Source organism: Cygnus atratus, chromosome 3 (assembly GCF_013377495.2).
Source record: "Cygnus atratus isolate AKBS03 ecotype Queensland, Australia chromosome 3, CAtr_DNAZoo_HiC_assembly, whole genome shotgun sequence".
NCBI lineage: Eukaryota > Metazoa > Chordata > Aves > Anseriformes > Anatidae > Cygnus > Cygnus atratus.
In genome coordinates, this window is record NC_066364.1 from 63,690,668 (window position 1) to 63,714,732 (window position 24,065).

General features: G+C 37.5%; 1 protein-coding gene across 2 annotated transcripts in view; it reads left to right on the forward strand.

Annotated features, from left to right (window-relative positions):
• Nucleotides 1-4,281: 4,281 nt before the first annotated feature.
• The window catches only part of VTA1 (vesicle trafficking 1), a 39,886-nt gene continuing 20,102 nt past the window's right edge, over nucleotides 4,282-24,065 (forward strand). The window contains exons 1-4 of one of the 2 annotated variants that reach the window (XM_035538528.2): nucleotides 4,282-4,496; nucleotides 18,546-18,640; nucleotides 21,836-21,963; nucleotides 22,619-22,694. In XM_035538528.2, coding sequence (XP_035394421.1) covers nucleotides 4,385-4,496; nucleotides 18,546-18,640; nucleotides 21,836-21,963; nucleotides 22,619-22,694 — 411 coding nt within the window. In that variant the 5' untranslated portion in view covers nucleotides 4,282-4,384. The remainder of the gene's footprint in view (nucleotides 4,497-18,545; nucleotides 18,641-21,835; nucleotides 21,964-22,618; nucleotides 22,695-24,065) is intronic. The other variant, XM_035538529.2, reaches the window with a different exon arrangement.

Sequence of the window (24,065 nt, forward strand, 5' to 3'; positions counted from 1 at the left end):
CATAAGAAGCTTAAAAGTGTGAAAAGAAAATCTCAAAAAAAAAAAAAAGCCTTTTTTGGGTCCAGTCATACCTTGATTTCAGTGAGAGTTTTGCCTGTGTATGACTGCAGAATTAGACCCATAGAATTTTCTGCAATGTCACAGAATCACAGAATCGTCTAGGTTGGAAGAGACCTCCAAGATCACCTAGCCCAACCTCTGACCTAACACTAACAAGACCTCCACTAAACCATATCACTAAGTTCAACATCTAAACATCTAATCTTAAAGACCTCCGGGGATGGTGACTCAACCACTTCCTTGGGCAGCCCATTCCAATGCCTAACAACCCTTTTAGTAAAGTTCTTCCTAATATCCAACCTAAACCTCCCCTGGCGCAACTTTAGTCCATTCCCCCTCGTCCTGTCACCAGGCACGTGGGAGAATAGACCAACCCATACCTCGCTACAGCCTCCTTTGACTAGCTATTGTTTTGACTAAGTTGCTAGTGTAACAATTAAAAAGAAGTCTGCATACAGAAATCATTCAGTGAAATATGTGTATTTTTCTAGGTTAGGACAAGAACAAGATGTTTTCTTGTGCTACAGTTCCATTTTAAGGACTAATAGGTACCTCAGCTTAGAAGTAATTTCATTCCTTGTGCTGAAGTGAGGTCATGGAAAAAATCAGATTTCAGAAATGGAAAGGAGGAGATAGCTTCCTGCATAAAATATGGACAAATTACAGTCATAACAATCAGATATTTTTCATTTGTTTTTCAAATACCCTCAATTTCCAAGAAAAAAAAAAGAAAAAAAAAAAAAAAGAAAATCTCCTTTGCTAATAATTTTCCGCAGCTACTGAACTGAACAATTTCTGTTCTGAATCTCAATATGCCAAGAGACTCAGACATAGAATCACAGAATGGCTGAGTTTGGAAGGGACCTTTGGAGGCCATCTGTTCCAATCCTCTGCTCAAGCTGGGATACCCAGACCAGGCTGCCCATTGTGCTAGTGTTCAGCCAACTGCACAGTAACGTGCTTCCTGATGTTCATATGGAACCTCCTGTGTTCCAGTTTGTGCTCATTGCCTCTTTTCCTGTCACTGGACAACACTGAAAAGAGCCCGGCTCCATCTTCTTTGTATCCTCCCTTCAAGTATTTATACACATTGATAAGATCCCCCCTGAGCCTCCTCTTCTCCAGGCTGAAAAGACCCAGCTCTCTCAGCCTCTCCTCATAGGAGAGGGGCTCCAGCCCCCTGATCATCTTGGTGGGTCTGTGTTGAATCCTTTCCAGTATGTTCAGGTCTCTCTTGTACTGCATGGGGAGCAGAACTGGATACAGTACTCCACGTGCGGCCTTAACAATGCTGAGGAGATGGGAAGGATCACCTCCTTTGACCTGCTGGCAGTACTTTGCCTAATACAGCCAAGAATACTGTTAGCCTTTTTAGCAGCAAGGGCACTCATGTTCAACTCGATATTTGCCAGGACTCCTAGGTCCTTTTTTGCAAAGCTGCTGTTCAGCTGAGTGGCCCCCAGCGTGTACTGGTGCCTGGGGTCGTTCCTCACCCAGGGGCATTCCTCCCCCAGATGCACTGAGCAGTGACTCTTTGTCACTACTTAACAAAGACTTGGGAACCAGCAAAGTCAAACAGAATCTATTAGTGTCTTTGGGCACAGTCTGAGGCCTGTAACACTGAAGGAAATAAGAATAGCATTACCTCTTGAATTAAGTGTAACTTTGGAAAGGGAAGGGGAGGGAAAGGAAAGGAAAAGGGAATGGAAAGGGAAAGGTAAAAGGGAAAGGGAGACGGAAATGGAAACGGAAAGAAGCATTTAAGAATACATCCAGTAGAAAAGCATATGAAGTTGAGATCCTGCTGAGAGGAAGGGTCCTTTTAGGAATATTTGAAAAAATCTGGAAAAATTACAAGAAAACCTTTTAGCACCAGCTGTTAGCTAAGCAGTCTCAAACAAGGCTGGGTTATAAATGCTTTGTAATCCTCACCCACAAAAGTAGTCCTCCTTATGTAAATGGAATTGCGTGATTTAGATTTCTAGGAATTGATTGCTCCTGTGCCATGGACATCAAAGTAGCTCACAACTAGCTCTGTCTTTTTTTTAATGTTTATCAAGAACAAGATACATTTCAGTACTTTCACTGTATTAGGGCATTAATGTTGTGACATTTTTCCATATGGAAATAAGTTATATGTTGTCTTAAATATATGTGCAGCCAACACTATCAGATCTGTGCAATGATAAACTAGTTATTTGATATTTGTAAGCATTGCAAGTGGAATAACAATCACCGTGCTAACTTCTTATTTGCATAATATGACATGTGCCTTGGTCAATACATTTAATTTTTTGTTGTATACATTGGTATCCATCTGGAATTACTTTTTGCAATTTAAACTTGCAATTTCAGTTAAAAAAAAAATTACTTATAAATAAAACACTATGCATTTATTTCTACTAAAAAGAATTACTTCTATGTTTTAAGTACAGTGGCAAGCAATTGTACTCAAATCACACTTAATCAGACCTTCGTACAATAAGAAAGTAACTTCATAACAACCCCATCATTATTTTTCCTAGTACTTCATATTTCCATTGCTTGTTGTTCTTCTGCAGATTTCAAAATACTTCAGAAAGGTTAGAAGAGTGTCAGAGTCCCCAGCCGCTCAGGGGACTTCACTATTACCTCCAGGAGCATTGCAGAGACAGGACTGGCACGGGACTGCCTGAGGACCATTTGGGTGTGTCTAGAAGCTGGACTACTCATCACCATGCCCTTTCCTTTAGTGGTCAAAGCCTGGAAAATTTCAAAACCTGTTCTGGTTCAAAATCAGACCGGATGTAGATTTTTTTCTACGTTTCCAGTGAAATGAAATTTCCTCAGTTTCAGTTTTTCATTGTCAAACAAAATGTGCATTGTTGCCTTTTAGTGCAAATGTTTTTCTGTGACTGATTCCATCATTAGTTTCTTGAACAAATAGATTGTGATTTTACATCCATGTAAATAAACCTTTTCCCCACGGCTGTCAAAACTTCTCTTTCCTATATTTGTCATCTGTTTTCCCAGAATTTAATGTATTCTTAAGTGTCTCTCAACTTTTCTTTCTTCTAGTCTTCCCAATTCCCATCACTTTTGTCATCATTTATGTTGCTTTCTATCAGCTTCCCTCCACCCTCACACCCTCCGAGATTTATGGCATGCCTGCGTTTATTTCTCAATGTTGTGCTGATTTTACTTCAAATGCTTAGCAATTATTTGAGATGATCTTGAAGGATTTTTTTCTCATTATGAAAGGAATTACATATTAAACTTGGGGATTCTTTGATTCGGTTCTATTTTTTTACAGAATGAACATAAAGTCCTGCCTCCCAGAACGCAATACAGAGTATTTTTGTGGCTTATATCAAGCACACATTTTAAGTGCTTCTTTGACTTTTTCATTGCTTTCCACCCTACTCTAGCTGCCTCGTTTTCTCAGACAGCGCTCAAAGCAATCCCCAGCTCATGCGTTTGCAAGTCAGATTTGTCTCTAGCCAGACATCACACCCATTTCAGTTCTCTCTTAACAAACAGCTGTAATTGTTCCCTCCATGATCTTCAGTGAAACAAGCCCAATACACCCAGCAAGTGACGTGGCTGCCTTTACATCAAAGGCATAGCTGCTTTGGGCCGGCCAGCTTCTACACCACCACAACATCCCAGTCCTATAACCACTCGTTGTTCTGTTGGTTTCTTGTCTTCCTTTCTTCTGCTCAGCCATCGTTTCCCTTCCACTCTCCTCTCGGCACTCTCCCAGGACAGCTATGAGATGATGCAGCCATCTCTCCTGCCCCGTGGCTCCCACCAACGCGCAGCTTTCCTTACGCTCTGGAGCATTGACATTCTCCTGCCTCGCAGACAGCCATTTGGAGCCCAGGGGAAGCTTGGCACCAGAGCTATTTAAAACAAATCAAAAAAAAACATTTAACCACACCGTCAGAAGACAACAGGTGCTACAATATCACAACTTGGGAGATCCATTTTAAACGATTTTCCTCCAACAGCTCCCCTTTCTTTCGTTGCTCTCACCCCCTCTCGGCAAAACCGCAAAACCCCCGGGGGTTTCTCTGAGGAGGGAGCTACGGGGGAAGCGTGGGGACACGGCGCTGCGCCCGGGGCACGGACGGCGGAGGCACCCGGGACCGGGATCGGCCCGAGGGCGTCGGCGGGCCCCGGTTGAACGGCTCTGGAGTCCCGCAGCCGTCCTCCCGGCCGGCAGGGGCCGCTCTCCCCGGGCGCCGCGCCGCCGGTATCGCCTCGCGTCCCGCAGCGGGCCGGAAGCGGAAAGTTCCGGCGCCGGTGTGGGGAGCGAGAGCCGCCCGCTCGGCGTTGCTGCGAGATGGCTGCCGCCGCCGCGCTCCCCCCGCTGCCGCCGCAGTTCAAGAGCATCCAGCACCACCTACGGACCGCGCAGGAGCTGGACAAGCGAGAGCCGGTGGTGGCGTACTACTGTGAGTGCGGCGGGGGCAGCGCCGCCCATACCCTCCCATCCCTTCCCGTCCCGTCCCGTCCCCTCCCGGCCAGGCCCGCCCCGCCGCCGCCCCCGTTCCCCCGGCCCGGCCTCCTGCACGGAGGGAGAGCCCTTCCCCTGCTCTGCCTCTTGCGGGGCTACGCCTCGGAGCAGGCAGCCGTGGTGGGCCTGCCGGCGGGCTCGTCCTGTGCGTGGGGTGTTGGGGTGTTGCCCATGGGTATCGCTCGAAACTGTCATACGGGAGGCTCCGCAGGGTTGTCCTGTCACTGAGAAGTCCTCCTTTTTGTCCTGTATCTGATTAAGCACTTTGGGTTTGGCAGTCTTTAATCTTTTTATCAACGTCCGATTTATTTTCTAGCGAGCTACTGTTGTCACTTCTTCAGGATTCTTTGTTTCTTCTTCGTTTGTTTCGTTTGTTTATGTTTCTTTGAAATGAACAGAGCAAAAATCATGCTCTCTTCATGTACCTCTTTCAAACAAACCCATCTACTACCCTGGTTCTGATCTGTGAACCTTTCTAAAAGTTTCCCACTGCTAGTTAAGAAATGGCAGCCTGTTAGTCAGCTTCAATTAGTGTCACGGTTGATCACCACACTTGGAACATCCCTAAGATGAACAGATTATGAAGAGTTACAAAGTGCACTGACTAGAAACGTGTCTTTATGTTGTTTGCTTTTTTTTTTTCTTCTATTTTTGAGTTGGGACATCATTTGGGGGGATTAATTGGCAATAGCTTGTGTTCAAGACATTAAAAAAATACAGGTGGAACTGATTGCTTGATTTGTAATAAACAGTCTTAGTTTTAGAAGGATGAACTCACAGAGTTCAGGCTTCAGAAAGCTCTGAAAAATTATCGACTTAGTGTCAGAAGACACTAATTTAATTTTCACAGGTTATACAGGAACAGCTAATTTACACAGGTAATTAATTAATTAATTGCACAGCTAATGCAGAAAAGTACCACTAGAGAAGCCAGATAGCCACATATGAGAACCCTGGATGTTCTCAGTAGTATTTGCCACATTTTTACTGGAAGAACATAGGACAAATTGTTCTTTGTGTGACAGGAAACACTAGCTAGGTCAAGATGCATTGTAATCTTGTTTTTATTAGTTCTTTTTTAACGGAATGTCTGGCTATTAAAAAATGCAACAACACAAGTTCATTTTTATTTTAATTTTAAACCGAAATGTTTTTGTGGCAGATTTCTATTATTTTAATTCTGGCTTTGAACCTAAAATAAGTTTATGAACCATTAATTTTAAATGTTGCAGTTTTAGAACAATTGTATGGGGTCCCAAAGTGTTAATTATTAAATATTGCTACTGTCAAAAAATTGTAAAGTTCCAAATGTCTACTTCTACCACATTGTAAATAACAAAAGTTTTCCTAAAAGGATAGAACTGGATATGGAAAGAATGTTCAAGATGTTTTTCAGGTAATGTTTTGAAAGCAACACATATTAGAGTTAAGAGAAAGCAGTATGCCTTACTGAAAAGGAAAAAAAAAAAACAACCTCAGAGCATCTCACTGCTGAGCCTCTGAAATATGCCTCAGAGGAGCTCTGTACTCTTCCAATAACGTTCTGTGTGAAAAGGATTGTGTGAGAAAAGCTTGCTATGTGCTTAAACACATTGGCTCGCCTCCACTGCCCTTGTCTGTACAGGTATGCCTGCAAATACGCCTGTCATGGGACCAGGCTGGTGGTGTGGTGCAGCAGTCAGCCGGGGGGGCCCTGTGGTCACGAGATGGGCCAGTGCTGCCTGTTCTGTCATGGGGCTGCTTGCACAGCCACTGCGTGAGGGGGAATATCTGCAATTTGGTAATATGATGGGAGTAGCTGTCAGTGCAGAGATGCCAGGAAGGTGTTTATAGCTTTGGTGTATTGCCAGAAGCGGTTCATCCATAGCCAAAAGTTTTCATTCTAATAGTAACATCTTCATGGCACCGTTGCTTTGAATACGGACATATATTGGCTAGGATTTTGATTTATGTGCATTTTAATTTAATTCCACATATATTTCCGATAGTAAGAGCTGTTACACATTCTAATTTGAATACCAGAAACAGATGGATTCTGGTAAGATGTGATTGCAGCCTAAAATATTACAGTCTGTGCCTTAGCAATAAAATTGTCGGAAGGAACCACTTACTACACGTTAATATTTTGTGTCTCTTCAGCATCTACTGGTGCCAGAGGTATGTTCTTAAAGTCTGGAATTTCAATGGCAGTTGCACATTTCATTTGCATATACCATTTTAAATTTTCTTCTCGTACTTTTTTTTGGATGTAGTTCATCTGAAGCCTTAAGCTAGTATAAACCAGCACTACCGCCTAAAGAAGATATTGTAGTTTGATGTCACATTCCCACACCAAAAATACTTCAGAAGCAAACCTTAGTTTAAATGTATGGTGAACAAGAACAACAGGCATTTTCAGCCAGGCCAGTTTGCTACCACTTAAACAGCTGTGCTCATGCACAGAGGCAAGGAATAAGTAGTAGTAGCTTGGGGAGAAAGCAGGACTTTTTTGATGTTGCTGGCTTATGTTGATTTAAAGAAAATGTAATGTGATGAATGTTAACCTCTGTTTTACACAATGCAGGTAGCTGCAGCAGGGATGGTTTGTGTTTTTCAAATAGCACGTACTTTTCCACATGAAAAATAAAATGTTACAGAACAGCATTGATGTTCTTGTACAGCATGACAAGTCGTATTTGTTTTGGTGCTTCCTAGAAAATCCACAGAAATTGAGATCCGATTTTATTTCTTGTGGTCCTGTACATTCCTTACAAACCCTTCACTCAGTTTTTAGGTGTTCAGATTGGCACATGATCAAATTGGCTTTATACACTGTATGAAAATAATGACTTTTTTAGTCATGGCTGCTGTTAAAAGCAGAACAGAACTTTCAACTGTTGGTTGAAACAATAAAAATATATTTGGTTTCTGACAGCATGTACTGTAAATTTACATGGTTGTAAAAAATGTTCTTCTTAGAACATAAACTGTAGAGAAACTATAATACCACGCTTATTTTTTAATTCGTACAAGACTATCTTCCAAGACTATTCTCCTTTTAAAGAGATGAGAAGATGCTTTATAGTTAATAAAATGTTCAGGCCTGTTATACTCTACTACCTTCCTTTAAAATCTGTACTGTTCCATATTATTCTACATTTCATGTAATTTTGTTAATTATAGTCTTACTGTAGCTATAAAATAGTTACTTTGTGTTCAGTAAAGGACAGTTGTTTCAATAGGTATAAGAGAATACCAGTAAAGAATGCTACATAGGTTGCCCAGCAAAGGAAAGGAAGTGTTTGGTGGTCAATAAAATAACTTTCATGTGTTAAAAAAACTTAAATGAGCTTGACTCTTTGGCGACTTTGAGATGTTGTACTGCAAACACAAGGAGGCAGGCTTTGATAAGAAATCTTTGGCCTGCTTAATAGTTGAAGAAATCTAAATTGCGCCATAGGCAGATTTATTGAGAAGTTACTTTTTGATAAATTGCATTGTTTGAGAGGTAGGTCTGTCTTCTGAAAACTTCTGTTTTAATGTTTAAAACAAATCTTTCCTTAATAGCTGTTGTTTTAGGCTTTCAGTAGTGTTGCAGTAGTACATCTTTTCAAACATGGTTGGTAGTGCTATTAATTTTATTCTTTTGTACCTGTTACTCCTTGATGTTTTAATTCAAACGTTTTGAGAGCATGCTAGTGAGTTGCCAGAAAAACACACATTTGAAGTGACATCCTAAAACCCATATGGTGTTTGGATATCTAGTAAATGCAGCATGAAATCATATGATTCTAGTAGCTTCTGAAAGTCTTTGATAGTCAGCTAAGCATCAGAAAACATTAACATGAAATCAGTAGACTTGATCTGTTTAAAAAGATGTGAAGAAAATCTCCCACAATTCTTAAATTCTTCAGATAGAAAAGTGCAAGATAAGTGCTTCAGAAGGATCTTACTTTTGTGTTGACATTTTGTTTTTGTGGGATACAGCAGGAGAGAAAAAGAGGTGATTTTTTTTTTTCCCCCACAACTACTTGACAGTCTCTTGAATCAGAAGTCATTCAGCTCATAGTGGAAATACCCATCTGCTAAATTTGACTCTTTTTACTTTCAAGTTTAATCAGACATCAATGAAGCAAGGTTCTCAGTGCAAACCAATTATAAAACCCTCAATTTTGTGGGGGAGAAGGACAAAGTAGAGCTCATGTCCTGAATCAGAACTTTGGGAATACAAAATTACCTTTGAATTTTACAATTTAAATAGTATTTTGTCTAATGATCTTTCCTCAAAGCAGAGAACCCTAATAACCAATATTGAACTTCTATTTTATTCAACTTCTTAGTTGTCTTGATGCATTTTGACCTAATTTGGAATGATTAGTTAGGAAGATGCATATAATTCAGAAGTATTAATGGAAATAAAAGTAACTAATGTTTGCTGTATTTCACTGGAGAGATTCTGCATATACTTACTGACTGGGTTTAACTGTGACATCCTAGAATTGAAATGCATAAAATAATATTATTAACATCAGTTAACTACTAAAATCAAATTCTGTAGCTTTCCAGTTTAAATACTTACTTTTGTACAAGTTTTATATAATCCATTTGTAAGAGTACATTTACCATATTCTTATGTTGCTGGTGTCATAAAGCAGTTTTGCTTGCTACTAATAGTACAAAGTATTTAAAGCCTATTATTAGAGATTAGGTACTGAAGAATAGATTTACTCAATCCTTTACCCAGAATAAGGTAATTGATCAAGTCAAATATTTAAGAAGTAGATCTCCATTTCATAGTGTACTGGAGAATTTTTCTGATTGTGCTATGAGTATAAACTAAAAGTATTTCTCATTTTTTTCCATTGCTTTCTTTTTTTTTTTGTCTTCAATCTTAGTTTATTTGCTCTGATTTGTTTCAGAGATTTGTAAGTAGGAAAAGTGTACTTAGAAAACTGTTTTGTGACAGTAGGAAAAGTGTACTCAGAACACTGCACTGTTTTTCTGTAGAAACAGAGGAACAGGCAGGACTGATGGGAATAACGAAGATAAATACATGAAACCCACAGACCTCAGAACAAGCTGTATGTAGAACTAAATAGTAAAGATGTTAACTACTGTGTAGTGTTTCTGGCACGTGCTCTGATTACAGAGGTAATATTTTAAAAGAAACTGCTCTGACAGAGACAGGAATGAAAGTAGTAAAATAGAACAAGTACATTTCAGAGATTAAAACTTAATTTCTGATGTGCGTGTGTTTGTTTTAGACTCCTAAAGTTCAGTTGTACAGTGTAAATATACTAACATGCATTTTTCCACCAAATATTTCACATTCTTTTGGTGGATCTGTTCAAATTGAACTTCTGAAAGTAGAATGAAGAACTGCCTGAGATTTGCTGCTGCTCCTGAAGAAGGGATGCATCAATGTCAACATTTCAATTTGCAGAATAGCAGAATCATTGAGGTTGAAAAGAATTGTGGACATCATCTAGTGTAATCTCCTGGTCACTAGTTCAAGTTAGTCAGGACTGTGTCCAGGCAGGTTTTGAATGTCTCTGAGGATGGAGACTCTACAACTTCTGGCAGCAACCTGTTCCAGTGTTTGACCACCCTTGCAGTAGAAGTTTTTTTCTTATATTTAAATGAAATTTCTAGTATTTCATTTTGCACCTGTTGCCACTTGTCCTGTCATTGGGAACAACTGAGATGGGTCTAGCTTTGTCTTCGTTCCCTGCTGCCCCCCTTCCCAGGTCAGGTATTGATGCACTATCATGCATCAAGGCCAAACAGTCCCAGCTCTCTGTCTCTTCTGGTATGACAGATACTCTTAGTCTGTCATCATTTTTGTGGTCCTTCCCATGTCTCCTCTACTGGGGAGCGCAGAACTGGACCCAGCACTCCAGGTGTGTCTCACTGGACCTGAGTAGGAGAGAGGGATCATCTCCCACAACCTGCTGGCATTCTCCTAATGCAGTGCAGGATGCTATTAGCAGTTAAGGTTAGGAAACATATCTCAGTCGTGCCCACCTAGAGTGCTTTGGTTCACCGCAGAGTAGTTGAGAGCACAAAATGGGTTTCTTCCACTTGAAACTGAACTGGAAGGTGTTCCACACAAGTGCTTCGAATTTACTCTCTAATAGCTACAAGCTGGTTTATTCATATGAACTTGTCTCTAAGTGAAGAGTATCTACCTTCTTCTTTTGCCTTCTTGAGAGCTCAATTACTACATCCTACAGTTAAGGTAGTTCTTCCATTTTAATTATAAATGTTTTGTTATCTGTATTAGGATATAGAGATAGGCTTTAAAAACACTGATTGTTTAAATATTGTGCAAAAGTTTAGAAATGTGGCAATTCCATTTATAGATCTCTCATTCAAATTTTTGAGAGCAAAGGTGGTCTTTAAACTGTGGTGAAGAATGGCAGTATAGAATACTGAGTCATATCTTAGGATAAATAATAGATATTATTAGCTTACTTGGGTTGTCTCATCTGACCTTAATAATTACCACCCTTGTTTGGAATTGCAGTTTTTTTCATTATTTACCTTGTTTACAAGTTGCTGTTCTTCGAATAATTGTGAATTTTAATGTAACTCACTATAACTTTCAGTAGTTTTAAGAAAGAAACATTTTACTTGAGATTGTTTTGACTTGACGAGGTTTGTCTGGCATGTAACATAACCTTGAAATTCTGCTCTGTAGGATTTTAGAATATTATAAAAGAATCTGAAGTGAAGAGGGTGTCAAGCCTTTTATTGTTTTGGGTTTCTTAGTGAAATTTGTGTTGTCTTCCTCCCAGCCCACACCTTTCTCCTCAGAAAGAAAGATTTTTTTTCCCTTGCGTTTCTCCTTAAACTAATTTTACTTGAAAGTATTTATAAATAATTTGTATTCTCTGGAAAAATTCAGATTTTGAGTGGATGCTACTAGCCTAATACTTTTCTTGTCTTGTGCCAATTTCCTTCAGCATCATATAATGGAGAGGAGGTATAGGACCCTCCAATGTTTGTTTGTCAGTGCCATTAAATCTATTTTAAAGTCTCTTAATTCAGACACCTTTGAGTTGGTCATGTAGAAATAGCATATATTCATGATATGCATGCAAAAATTACATGATTGATATGATACGTTAATGTTCATGACAGCAAGAATAATTCATTTTCTGTGCAGATGTATTCTTAAGGAAAATACTTTTACAGTAGTTTTAGTACAATCTATTTTTCATGTTTTTGTGTCCCCGGCTCCGCACGTTTGTATTCCAGCTATTGTTTTCCTGTTCCAAGCAGTTTACAGACATTTTTCTCAGTGGATTGATTGATTGACAGTGGGAAGAGGAAGGTGTAGAATATCAGTGAATAATAAATTACAGAGTGAAAAAGCTTTCATCTCTTAATCAGAATCAAAATATGACTAAAGGTTATGGAAATGTTTTTGTTACTATTTAATGTTAATTGTGGAATATGTGAATGAAAAGTATTAAAAGTATTCCAGTTCTTATTAATTTATTTTTCTGTACTGGAAGAGAATTAAATATGTGTTAGGGGAAAACTGTAATCTTTTGATTCTGGTAGACCAGGAGAAATCAAGATAGATAAGTATGACAGAATTGAGAAGACAGAATCAGTGTATTGTGCATACTTGCTGGCTAGAACTTTGGTTCTCCAGTCTTTTTACTTGGCACAGAGTTAGTTTAAAATGGGAGCAGGGGGAGTGTCAGTTGTTATCCAAACATAAATCTGGAATAACTTACTGTGTATTAGGAATGAATGCCTGGCACATACTGAAGACGAAATACTCACTCTGAAATTGTGCTGTGTATTAGCAAAGGAAAAATAACGTGGTATTACGTGACATAAATAAAAGCAGAGAAGTTTCTGTAAAGCTCACTGTATAATTCCTTCCAGCACACCCACACTTAGTATTTACTGAACAAAGATTAAGGGCAACAAATCAAGACATAAATTTTGTCGTTGTCTTGGCAAAACATTTTTCTGAGAATGATTGCTTGCCAAGTCTTTATGAATTTGAAGATAAATGTCCTGTCTGCAAACTGAGAGCAAACCCTTTTTTAGTTAATAATTGGCTAAACAGTCCTGTCTTTGTGCGTAGAAGATTACAAGCGACTTTAGCCCTACTTAAAATATTAATAATATTTAGACATAAGCACGATGTAGTCTTTACCTCTTTTGTGCTTCACTTTCTGCTTATACTCCCGTTGTTAGCCACATTAAAAATCTTTCCTTCTGCTTGGTTTGGGTAAAGGAGACAAAAAATGTAGATTGTAAAATATAGATTGAAAACACCAAGTAATTTCATTCATTTGTGTGTTTCCAGGTATTCCAGATCTTCATCATAGTATTGAATAGAGATGACAATTATAGGTCAGTTATTTCCAAGAGTGGCTGTGTTCTCAAAATGCTTTGTTTAGGCTTTAAAGTCTTGGAAATTTTTCCAGCTACGATGTATAGTTTTCATTGTCTTTTTATATCAACAATTTTAGCAGCTTAGCTTCTCACAGAAGAAACCTAATATCAAATATTACTGAGCAAATGGTAATGTAAGTCTAGTTGTTTAGTTTTATGGAATATTACTGTGGTCATTAAGGACATTTTAAACATTTACAACTCAGGTTCTTGAAGAAAAGTGCTCCAAAATCATTTTGATGTAAAATGAGGTCTCTGGTCATTTAAAAAATCATGTGCTGTATTTTTAAAATGTGAAAATTTGTGTGATTTAGCAAGCACAGTAATAATGCGCTCTATTGCTTTTACAGTATTATAGAAACCAAGATAGCTGTATTTAAAAGAATGTAAATAATTTCTGTTTTCTTTCAGAAACAGAGAAAAAAGCTGAATAGGATAGAGAGCCTTCACAGCAAACAGAGATTTTGGAGGTGATAAAGAGTTGGCTTCTTGCTCAGGAGGTCTTTGCTACTGAGATTACTTGTCAACATAAACATGGAGGACAGTTCATTGAACATTAATTACTAGTTTAAAATTTCACTGAGGATACTAACACAGGAAAATGTTATGTTTTGTTTACTCCTGCTGAAAATTCAGTAATGAAGTAAGTTTGCCTATTTGCTGCAAGTTAGATAGGATAAGGACAGTAAATGGATTTCCTTCACTAGATCAAAACGTATCTTTAGTTACTATTGTGTATGCTTACCAAAAGTAATATTTGTGTGATAAACTACATGTAAAAGCGAAAGGTACTTAAGACTTTTAATTGCCAAAAGTAGTAGTTTTGAAAAAAGTGTAGTCTTGTGGGAAATGTAAAAAATAGAACAACTGAGCACTTCATCATTGTCTATAACAAGGCAAGGTATTACTCATTTAGGTCAAAATGCAATAAGTACAACTTTAGAGATTAGTGTCTTCATATTTATTTGCCTATTGCTCTTTATACACATAATTTTAAAAGCAAAAATTCAAAATATTAAAAGAATATTATTTTTATTTCAGTACTGTCTGTAGGGGCAAATACAATATTATTTCCTCTCTATCCTATTCAGCTTTTGTCAGAAATACTGTATTCTTTCAGTTTTTCAACTACTTCATTTTCTTTCTGCATAATAATTTAAAAGATTGATAATAGTTTTTCAGCCTCCAGAGTTTTGACTAGAGCACCACTGAGTAAAGCAGTAGGTGTACCAAAGTGTACTTAGCAGCATTTTCATAGAATTACATGATGAAGGTTTGGGTTGGAAGGGACCTTAAAGCTCATCAAATTCCAACCCTCCTGCCATGGGCAGGGACACCTTCCACTAGACCAAGTTGCTGAAAGCCCCATCCAGCCTGGCCTTGAACACTTCCAAGAATGGGAAGTGTCAACAGTAGTTTACATAAACGTCATAATCTTGGTCACCACTTACTTCAGGAAGAAGGAAAAGCTTTTGACCTTACCTCAATGATTGCGTCATCAGAGGTGTGTCTCTGGGCAGGTGTGTCTCTTGATATGCAGTATTCCTTTTGAATTTATTACTGTGTGTGAAGAGGTGAACATGTTAAAAATTCGGAACTTTGAAAGTTCTTAAAGGTTGCCACAAACTCTTTTAATTTGCTAAGTTAACTTAAGTGTGCTTTGACCTTGTGCCAGCTAATAAGATGCAGGAGTTCTCCCTTGTGATGTATATTGATGCTGGTAAATGTGAGAGGGTTCGATGGGTAGATGTGGTATATGTCTCTCTATGTATTTGGTTGTGTGATACAGAAATGTCATTGCTGCGACAGATGGAACACATTTAACCTTAGTTCAGATTCCATAAATAATCTGTAGAATGTCTGTGTTTGTACAGGTAGGGCATGTACTAAATTCTATGATTTTATGCCATGAAATGTGTTCAGGGAAGCTTGCAATCAAATAATGTACTTAAAGATCAGCTTAGTTGAAGACTGTAAGTTCCAACATGAGATTATGACACATTAATCTGCAGTAAACTCAAATTAATTTGAGTTCCTGAAATGCAGATCTCTTTATCTTTGTGTGGATTTCTTTCCAATATAATTTCAAATTTACATGCAGTAGTTTCAGAATTTAAATGTTAATATGACAGGATCATGAAGATAAATAAGATGAGTCTAAGTTTATGTATCAGTAATTAGTTTAATTTTAGTGTTGTCACATAACTACATAACAAATACAATTTTTGTTAAACTTTGTCTTGGTCAGTTATTTTAGTTGTTCATAGCCTTTACTCATTCCTGAATATTGACTCAGTAGACTTTTATATGGTTGTTCATAGTATCATGGAATGGTTTGGGAAGGCCATCCAACTTGACCTTCCAAAGATGAGGCATACGCAGTGTAGGTAACTGCACTCTGGACAACCAGTTTCATTGCTTCTCTGCCCTAAAGAAGTAAAGAGTAAAGACTTTCCTCCTTGTATTTAATGTAAATCTGCCCTCCTTTAGTTTCAAGCCACTACCCTTTGTCCTATCACTATACTGATAAAGAGTCCCTCTCCATCTTTCTTGTAGGCTCCTTTTTGGTACTGAAAGGCCACTATGAGGTCTCCCTGGAGTCTTCTCTTCTCCAGGCTGAACAACCCCAAATCCCTCAGCCTGTCTTCATAGAAGAGGTGCTCCAGCCCCTTGATTATCTTTGTGGCCCTCCTCTGGACTCATTCTAATATGTCCATGTCCTTCTTGTGCTGGGGGCCCCAGAGCTGAACGCAGCACTCCAGATGGGGTCTCACGAGAGCAGAGCAGAGTGGGAGAATCACCTCCTTTGGCCTGCTGGCCATAATTCTTTTGATGTAGCCCTGGATATGATTGGCTTTCTGGGCTCCAAGTGCACATTGCTGGCTCATGTTGAGTTTGTCATTGACCAACACCCTCAAGTCCTTCTCCTCAGGGCTGCTCTCAATCCAGTCTCCTCCCAGCCTGTATCAAATCAACATCTAATTTAGACAAGGATGTTAGGTGGGACAGTGTCAAATGCTTTGCACAAGTGCGGGTAGTTTCTCATCAGTTTTCTTCCCTTGTCCACGAATGCTGTAACCCCATCATAGAAGGCCGCCAACTTTGTCAGACACAATCTGCCCTTAGTGAAGCCATGCTGACTGTCACCAGTCACCCCCTTATTTTCCATGTGCCTTAGCATAGTTTCCAGGAGGATCTGCTCCATGGTCTTGCAGGGCGCAGAGGTGAGACTAACTGGCCTGTAGTTCCCCAGTCTTCCTTTTTTCCATTTTTGAAAAATGGGGGTTATGTTTCCACTCTTCCAGTCAGTGGAAACTTCACCGGACTACCACAACCTCTGAAATATGATGGACAGTGGCTTAGCAACTTCATGTGCCAGTTCCATCAGGAACTTTGGATGTATTTCATCAGGTCCATTGGACTTGTGCACCTTCAGGTTCCCTTCAGGTTCTTTAGCTGGTCTCGAACCTGATCCTTTCCTGTAGTGGGTGGTTCTTCATTCTCCTAGTCCCTGCCTTTGCATTCTGTGCCTTGGCTGGCTAGCACACTTGCTGGTGAAGACTGGGGCAAAAAAGTAATTGAGTAGCTCAGCCTCCTCCATATCCCAGGTAACCAGGTCTCCTGTTTCCTTCTGGAGAGGACCAACATTTTCCCTAGTCTTCCTTTTATCACTGATGTTCTTACAGAAGCTTTTTTTGTTGCCCTTGATGTCCCTGGCCAGCTTTTAATTCTGTCAGGGCTTTAGCTTTCCTAACTTGATCCCTGGCTACTCGGACAATGTCTCTGTGTTCCTCCCAGGCTACCTGTCCTTGCTTTCATCCTCTGTAGGTTTCCTTCCTGTGTTTGAGTTTGTCCTGGAGCTGCTTGTTCATCCATGCAGGCCTACTGGCATTTTTGCCTGACTTCCTCTTTGTTGGGGTGCATTGCTCCTGAGCTTTGAGGAGGTGACCCTTAAATACTCATCCATCCCCCAGCAGAGCTCCATGCACTCCAGCTGCTCACTGACGTAAAGGGCAACATCCCCTCCTCATGTCCCCATCCTTCACTGTCTCTCATCCTTCATTGAAAACTTAAATAGAAAGTTGCTAGGTTGTTCTGTCAGTTATTTATGCAAGAGCAGAGAGACATTAGAGGACACAGGTACTTCAGTGTATGTTTTTGTTATGTTTTGGTCTTTAAATGGTTGGGCAGCCCAACAGCTTTAACATTCAAAAATGTGTCAGTTTTGCAGTCCTAAATAAGGTGTATATATATATGTATGCTCTGTATGGTTTGAATAATCAGTTGTATACGAAACAGGAAATACTATTGTTAAAACCTAGATAAACTAGTTAAATTGTGATGCCTACCAGAAAAACGTAGGTAAGTTTTATGGAGAGATCTCATTTTATTAGACAAACTGCTAATAGGTGGAAAATGCAGATAAGCTTCTGTGCATATAATGCTTTCTTCCATAGCAAGCATCAGGTTAAGTACAGGCTGAAAACAGTTGTTTTATGTGTGTTTACTGAGATAATTTGAAGCGAAAAGGTTCTCCCTAGTGCATAAAAAGATGCTTGGAATAGGAGAGAGAGTAAAGATGTGAGGCAGTAAAGGTTCACTTGCAGAACGCTATCAGCACTGGGATATGCTGTAATGTTCATGATAATGTTCAGGAGAGTTAAAAAAAAAAAAAAAAAAAAGTATAGTTCTTATACTCTCTATTTGAAGGTGTTTTGCAGGACACCTTTGATGGTCAGAAATGAGAATTCAAATAGAGTGGTTTTGTGGAAAAATGTTAATGTCTCCATTGGGTTACTGAATGTTTCTGTCCATTATCCCTTCTGTGTGTAGTAATTCTGGTAAATAATAGTTGTTCGGTTACATCCACAGTTTCCTAAAGCATATGAAATTTTGCCATGTACATACATGAAATTCATGTTTTGATAATTCTGTTCATCATTTTTAACCAGAGGATAGTAATCATAAGCTTTTCAAGATCACACGAAAGAACTGTAACCTTTACTTGCAGGGAAAGTTTAATAAAGTCTGTTTTGTTTGATTTGAAGATCAGGTTTGTGTCCTTGTTTGCCTTTTGATGATGTGTATGCATTTATGTGGGTACAATAGATTGTTAATTCCCTTTGTTAAAGTAATGGTTTTAAAGTTGACTAGTTCCTGCTACAGGAAACTTCATTTTTTTTTTTTTAGGTATATCCATACACTATGTACTTATATGAGTTGTGTGAAAATTATTTGTGGATACTTAGGGAAAAAATCAACTTGAAGCTCGTATTAGAGAGTTGCATTGGAGAGTAGTGATTATTTAGAAAAGCACTTACAGTGATACAACCATCAATTTGAAATGAGCAGAGATACTCATTGTGAAAAATAAAGCATAAATCTTAGAAAAAAAATACTTCCTAGTATTTATGCAAGATTGAGTAGATCTCAAATTACCTGTCAGTGCTCAGTAGCACTATAGTATTGCATTGTTTCATTGATGAGTTTCTTTCAGATATAATGGGAGGTGAATTGCTTTGTCTGGTAATGGGTTTTGCCTTAGATACTTAATCTTTTTTTTTTTCTATGTTTTGTTTCCTTTAAGGTCGTTTGTATGCAATGCAAACAGGCATGAAGATTGATAGTAAAACCCCAGAATGCCGTAAATTTTTATCTAAGCTTATGGATCAGTTGGAAGCTGTAAGTATAATTTATTGCTGTCCTTTAAAATTATTCATGATGTTATTTTAATTTCTATTTAAGCTTCTGCAAATACTGTCTTTCCTATGTCATCATTCTTTGAAGCAACTGTTCTGTATGCGGGCTTAATGTAAGAATTTAAGTGGTATGTCATAGATCAGCAGAAGGGTTGGAAGGAGATAAAGCTCGGTGTGTGTGTATTTATGTGTGTGTATATATATGCATGCATAATCATAACTGTAACTTCATACAGTGGACATTTGCCATAAGATTTTGATCAATGTGAATTATGATACTTTATATATATTCTCATGAGAAATCATAATTAATTATGAAATATATGCTGGAGACCTTTTTATTGATTTGTCTTTCCTTGAAGTCTGTGAGAGTTATTTGTAATGCTGTAGGAGTGATTAGCTTAGTCCTTACTGCTTTTAAAATCTTTGACCTAGGTTGTACCCTGGGAGTTTCTTTAAATGTTCTCTAAAAGATAAATGTACTTTTGATGTTATCCTCTGTTAGAGGTTAGGGATCTTGTACTATGATTTTTCGTAAGCATAGTCTTATCTGTTGTGGTTAAGAGGTAGTTATGCCTTGCTCTTTTGAGCAGACCTGGTAGCATTAAAAAGCAAACAGTCTTAAAAAGAACAGAGTTAAGGTAAGAAAGGTAGTCATTGTACAGATAGTTTAAATTCCAGGAGCTGTTTGTGTTCTTGTTCTGTAGAGTAGTTCTCAATAGTCTGGGAGGAAGTAGTGCATGGATTTTAAGGTTTAAGTGCTCATTTAGAAGCAGAAAGTAACACTGAAAAATGAAGTGGCACTTCTTTTTGTGTTCAGTGTTAATGATTCCATCCACAAACTAACCATAGAAATACCTGAAGAATTGGTGTGAAACTAATGCAACAGCCTTCAGTTCTTCAAGGAAAAAAATGATACGTGAACCATTTGCCTTGTATTCATACCTTGTTGTTCATGTTATGTTTTATTACTGATTTTTTTGGCAATGGAAAATCCTGTGTACAGTGACTTGGTGTGTTATTGCATCAATTTTTGATATCTTCAGTGGGTCTGGTTCTCATGCTGAAAAGGGAAGAGGTAGCAAGAGAGATAAGATTTAAATCTCTGAAAGGTGTTCCCCTTCATTCCATAAGTATTCTTGAAGGTGTATTGAATCCCTTGTGGTACTGCAGCAAGTAATCTGTCTGTAGTGTGCGGTTACCCCTTTTGTTTCAAATTTGGAAAAAATGGAAAACCAGCAAAACCCCCAGTTTAATCTCTTAGTTTAAGGTTCTCTCTGTGACAACTGATGCGAAGGTATCAAAATTCCTTTTATGTAGCCAGGTGGTGGAAGACTGAAGAGAGTGCTTCTAAGCAGGTGTAATACAATATTTGGGAGGCTAGGAAGCTTGAGTGTATTGATAAGTTGGTGTGTGAATACCTCTGCAGTAATTTAATAGCAGCCATTGTCAGTCTACCCGTACCAGCAGGGGGCACAAAGGAGTGTTACAGGTCTGTGCTAAATGGTTCTCACAGCTTTCTGTGGCTTGCCACAATTATTTTAGAGGTTAAGACAGAAACTTACAAGTGATCCTGAATTTTTTAGTAGCAAAGAACAAAACGATATAGGTGTATCTGGAAATTACCAAATGTTTTAATTTGCAAGCAATTTCATACTATTTCAAATATGTGTAATTAATTAAATACAGTAATTTTAGATATAAAATGCTTGTTTCAGTCAGAAATATTTTTACATATGATTGTGTTGTTTTGTTTTTTCAATAGGTAACTGTTTCATTTAAATGTGTTTACTAAAATTAAACCAATTTGCTTGATTTTAGGGTCGAATTATGAATAACAGTTTTAAAAAATGGTACTACTGTACTGAATCACAAATTCAGATGTTTGAAGGATAATTTCAGAAGTAAATAACTTGGTTAACTTGAATTTTTGAGGAGCTTATGTATCTGAGTGCCATTTGTGCATTTGAAATTATCTCTATTGAACACTAGATTAAGTATAGCAATAAATTATTTTCCAAGTGTAAGGTATGCATATAGGCTGGTAAAATACATATTAGCAATTTGCTTTCTCTGTGAACTTCAGTATTTCATTTCAGATGTATATCTTGCAGTTTACAAAGTATAACTTTTTTTTAATGTGTCATAATTTGTAAAATTAATACTTTTTGAAAAATATATAGGAGTTTGACAAGTCTGCAGATTTGAAGTACTCTTTAGAAAGTTTTATTTTTCACTACTGAAATCAATTTTAAAAAAAATATTCTGTGTATTAAAAAGTTGGCAGCAACGTAAAAAATATTATGGAAGTGTAGCTTGCGTAATTAAATTTTCCTCACACACTCAAAGTGAAAAATAACAGCCGTTCAGATGCTGGTTTTAAATCTTTTGGCAAAATAAAGGCTGCAGGTTAGTATGCAGTGTTCCTGTTTTTGTTCTCTAAGGATAACCCAAGATTTCCTTATGTGCAAACAGTAAGCCTATTCAGAAGCTGTAAGTCCACCTGTTGTAACTGTTAGTGGATTATTTGCTTTACTGATTTTTATTAGGAAACCCGAGGATTCTTGTACTCCAGCATCTTTGAAAAGAGGTCTTTCAATTGCAGTACACTGCTTAGACTGAAAATTCCAGTAAATCCATAGGTCACTAGACCAGTTAAGGTGGGGATCAAACTTGGTGAAAGATGTAATGCACTGCAGTGAAATATCTTATAAGAAAGAAGATGCATAGTCACTCTGATCTACAGTACCTTAATAATGTATGCAATACTTTATCAATTGAGCTGTGTTGAATTGCAGTGCATGCTTCAGAGTGCTTTGTCCTTTGGATAAAAAGGGGAAAATATCTGCAGATATTCCTTCAGAATATTACAGTTGTATATTTTTGTGTTTGTTTTTAAGGTGATTTTTCTTTAAAAAGTATTTTCTACTAGAAGATAGTATTAAGATCTACTTATTCTTAACGTTTCTCTCTCCAAAAGAGTGTATTTTCTCTTTGGCATGCTACTTTTAGTGTTTGTTATGTTAGAAGGTGGAGATTTGAAAAAATAAAGTGCATATGGTTTCTTTTTTAAATTGTACTCGGGTTTGTCTAAATCAGCAGCTGCTTCTTGTGTTTGAATTAGATTGAAGTTCTAGGGTCTAATAAGGTAATGAATGTATTTTTTTCAACTTTTCAGATGAAAAAGCAATTTGGTGATAATGAAGCAATTACTCAGGATATTGTTGGTTCTGCTCATGTGGAGAATTATGCTTTGAAGATGTTTTTGTATGCAGACAATGAAGACAGAGCTGGGCAGTTTCATAAGTAGGTGAAAATCTTTGCTTTGTTGTCTGAATTAAGATACTGGTCAGGAAATTTGAATTTTCAAACTCTTTTCAATTTGGCTATAAGCAGGAGTTGTGCTTTAATGCATTCATCTTCCAGAAAACTCCATGTGTTACTATTTCTGTCTCTAACTTCATTGGTATATTCCATCTTGTGTTGTTTAAGTGGTTGCTCACCTTCTGTCAAGCCTTTTAATTAGCTTTCTCAGACTAATATTGAACTTGTCATGCACATTATGTTTTTTTACTATCAAGTGATATCAAAATTGTTGTGATGATGCATGATGTTGTTTGATTTACAGTGATCACTACAGCATGCTGGTGATTTGGCTGGGCCCTTTTGAAGATAGTACGGGATGTCCAGTGTCCTGTATTGAACATTCCAAACTAGAAACTAAGTGTAGAACACATGTCCTGCTTGAAAAAATATGACCACTATGCAGAAAGTCTTCAATGATATCAGTCAGTATGTTCCTAAATTTTAACATTGTGAAGTTCTGTAGCATCAGATTAAAAGAAGAAATCAGGGGAGATTTGTTTGAAACAAGCCAGTGTAATCTAAACTGTTAAAATGTGATCCTGAGAGGATGACATTGCCAAGTTAGCAAAGTGTTTTCTTTTTTTTTTTTTTATAGAAACATGATAAAGTCCTTTTATACTGCAAGCCTCCTGATAGATGTTCTGACAGTATTTGGGGAGCTCTCTGAAGAGGTAAGTGGTAAGGATGTATGATTGCTTTTCGTAGCACAGTTGCAAGTTACTGTTCTAGTTCTGCAATATTTTAATTTTTTTTATAATTTTGAATACGAGCTTCAAAGAACATAGTGATGTGTATTTGACTACACAATTAGAACCTAAGTTGTAAGGAATTGTAATAGCCATTTCAAATTGTATTTAAAATATTAGATAAACATTAGCAATAGAATATTAGAAATAATGTGAAATACTAGATATTTGTTATAAGATGATTTAGCAAATAAGCAAGACTTAACAGGTATTCAGTTAGAATTTCGAAGTCTGATTTTTACTGAGGGACAGCAGTGTTCTGTCAAGCAAATGAGAATGATTATAGGGAAAAAATGATGGAAGGCTCTTGACTTTTTCCATCTTCCTATTTTTCACCCTGCAAGTAAGAACTTTAGTGCTAACATTTGAGTTGGAATTATATACACTTTTAGTTACAATGGGTATCTTTATTGTCACAACAAATCTCACTTTTAAAAGGTGATATTATTAAGTTGAAAGGATATGAATTTACTTTAAAAAAAAAAAAAATAGCTTGCTGTATGACCGTTTGGAAACGAATATTTTATTTTTAAAAACTGTCTACCAAAGTAACTAACACAGACACATTGTATTATTCTTTATGGCAGATTATTTGCAATTAAACAAGTTTTCCAGAACTGGCTGAACAAAATCATGATTTTATTAAGGTATACCAAAATAATTTTTTGGTCTGTTTTAAAGAAAACTTTTAAATTAGGTGTATAGTCAGCTATCTGTTATTCATGCCACACAGGAGAGTTACTCTCCAGTATAGTGGAGTAGATACTCTACTCTTAATAATGTATTTCTTGTTCTGAGAATTAATTTAGCAAAGAACACTTCAGTTTTTATTGAATGATAAACTCACTTTGGAAATGTAATGGTATAGTTGATAACTTCTGGCAAAGAAAAAAATATATAGAAAAATGGTACTGACTGGTGAAGACAAGTTTCAAAGGCTGTTAAAGGAAGGTTGAAATACCTTAAATAAGAAACGGCAGTGATACTAAACAATTTGTGACAAAATCAGCAAGGACTGATCACGTAAGTGCTTAATATGTTTCAGGCCAACTAAGTCTATATAGGTAATCAAAAAATGTTTTATGCCTCACATACATGAGTGCTGTAGTAGGCTTCTTTGCTTCCGCTTGTAATATTTCCTTAGAAAGAAACGTTCTGTTGCTTCGCGGCTCCATAACAGCCCTGTGGTTATATTGGTCCCAAACTACTCCATGCCATGTTAGGAATACACAAACTACACATTCTGTATGTAGATTTCAGGTCTGATAAATATGAACATGCACATGAAAAATAATT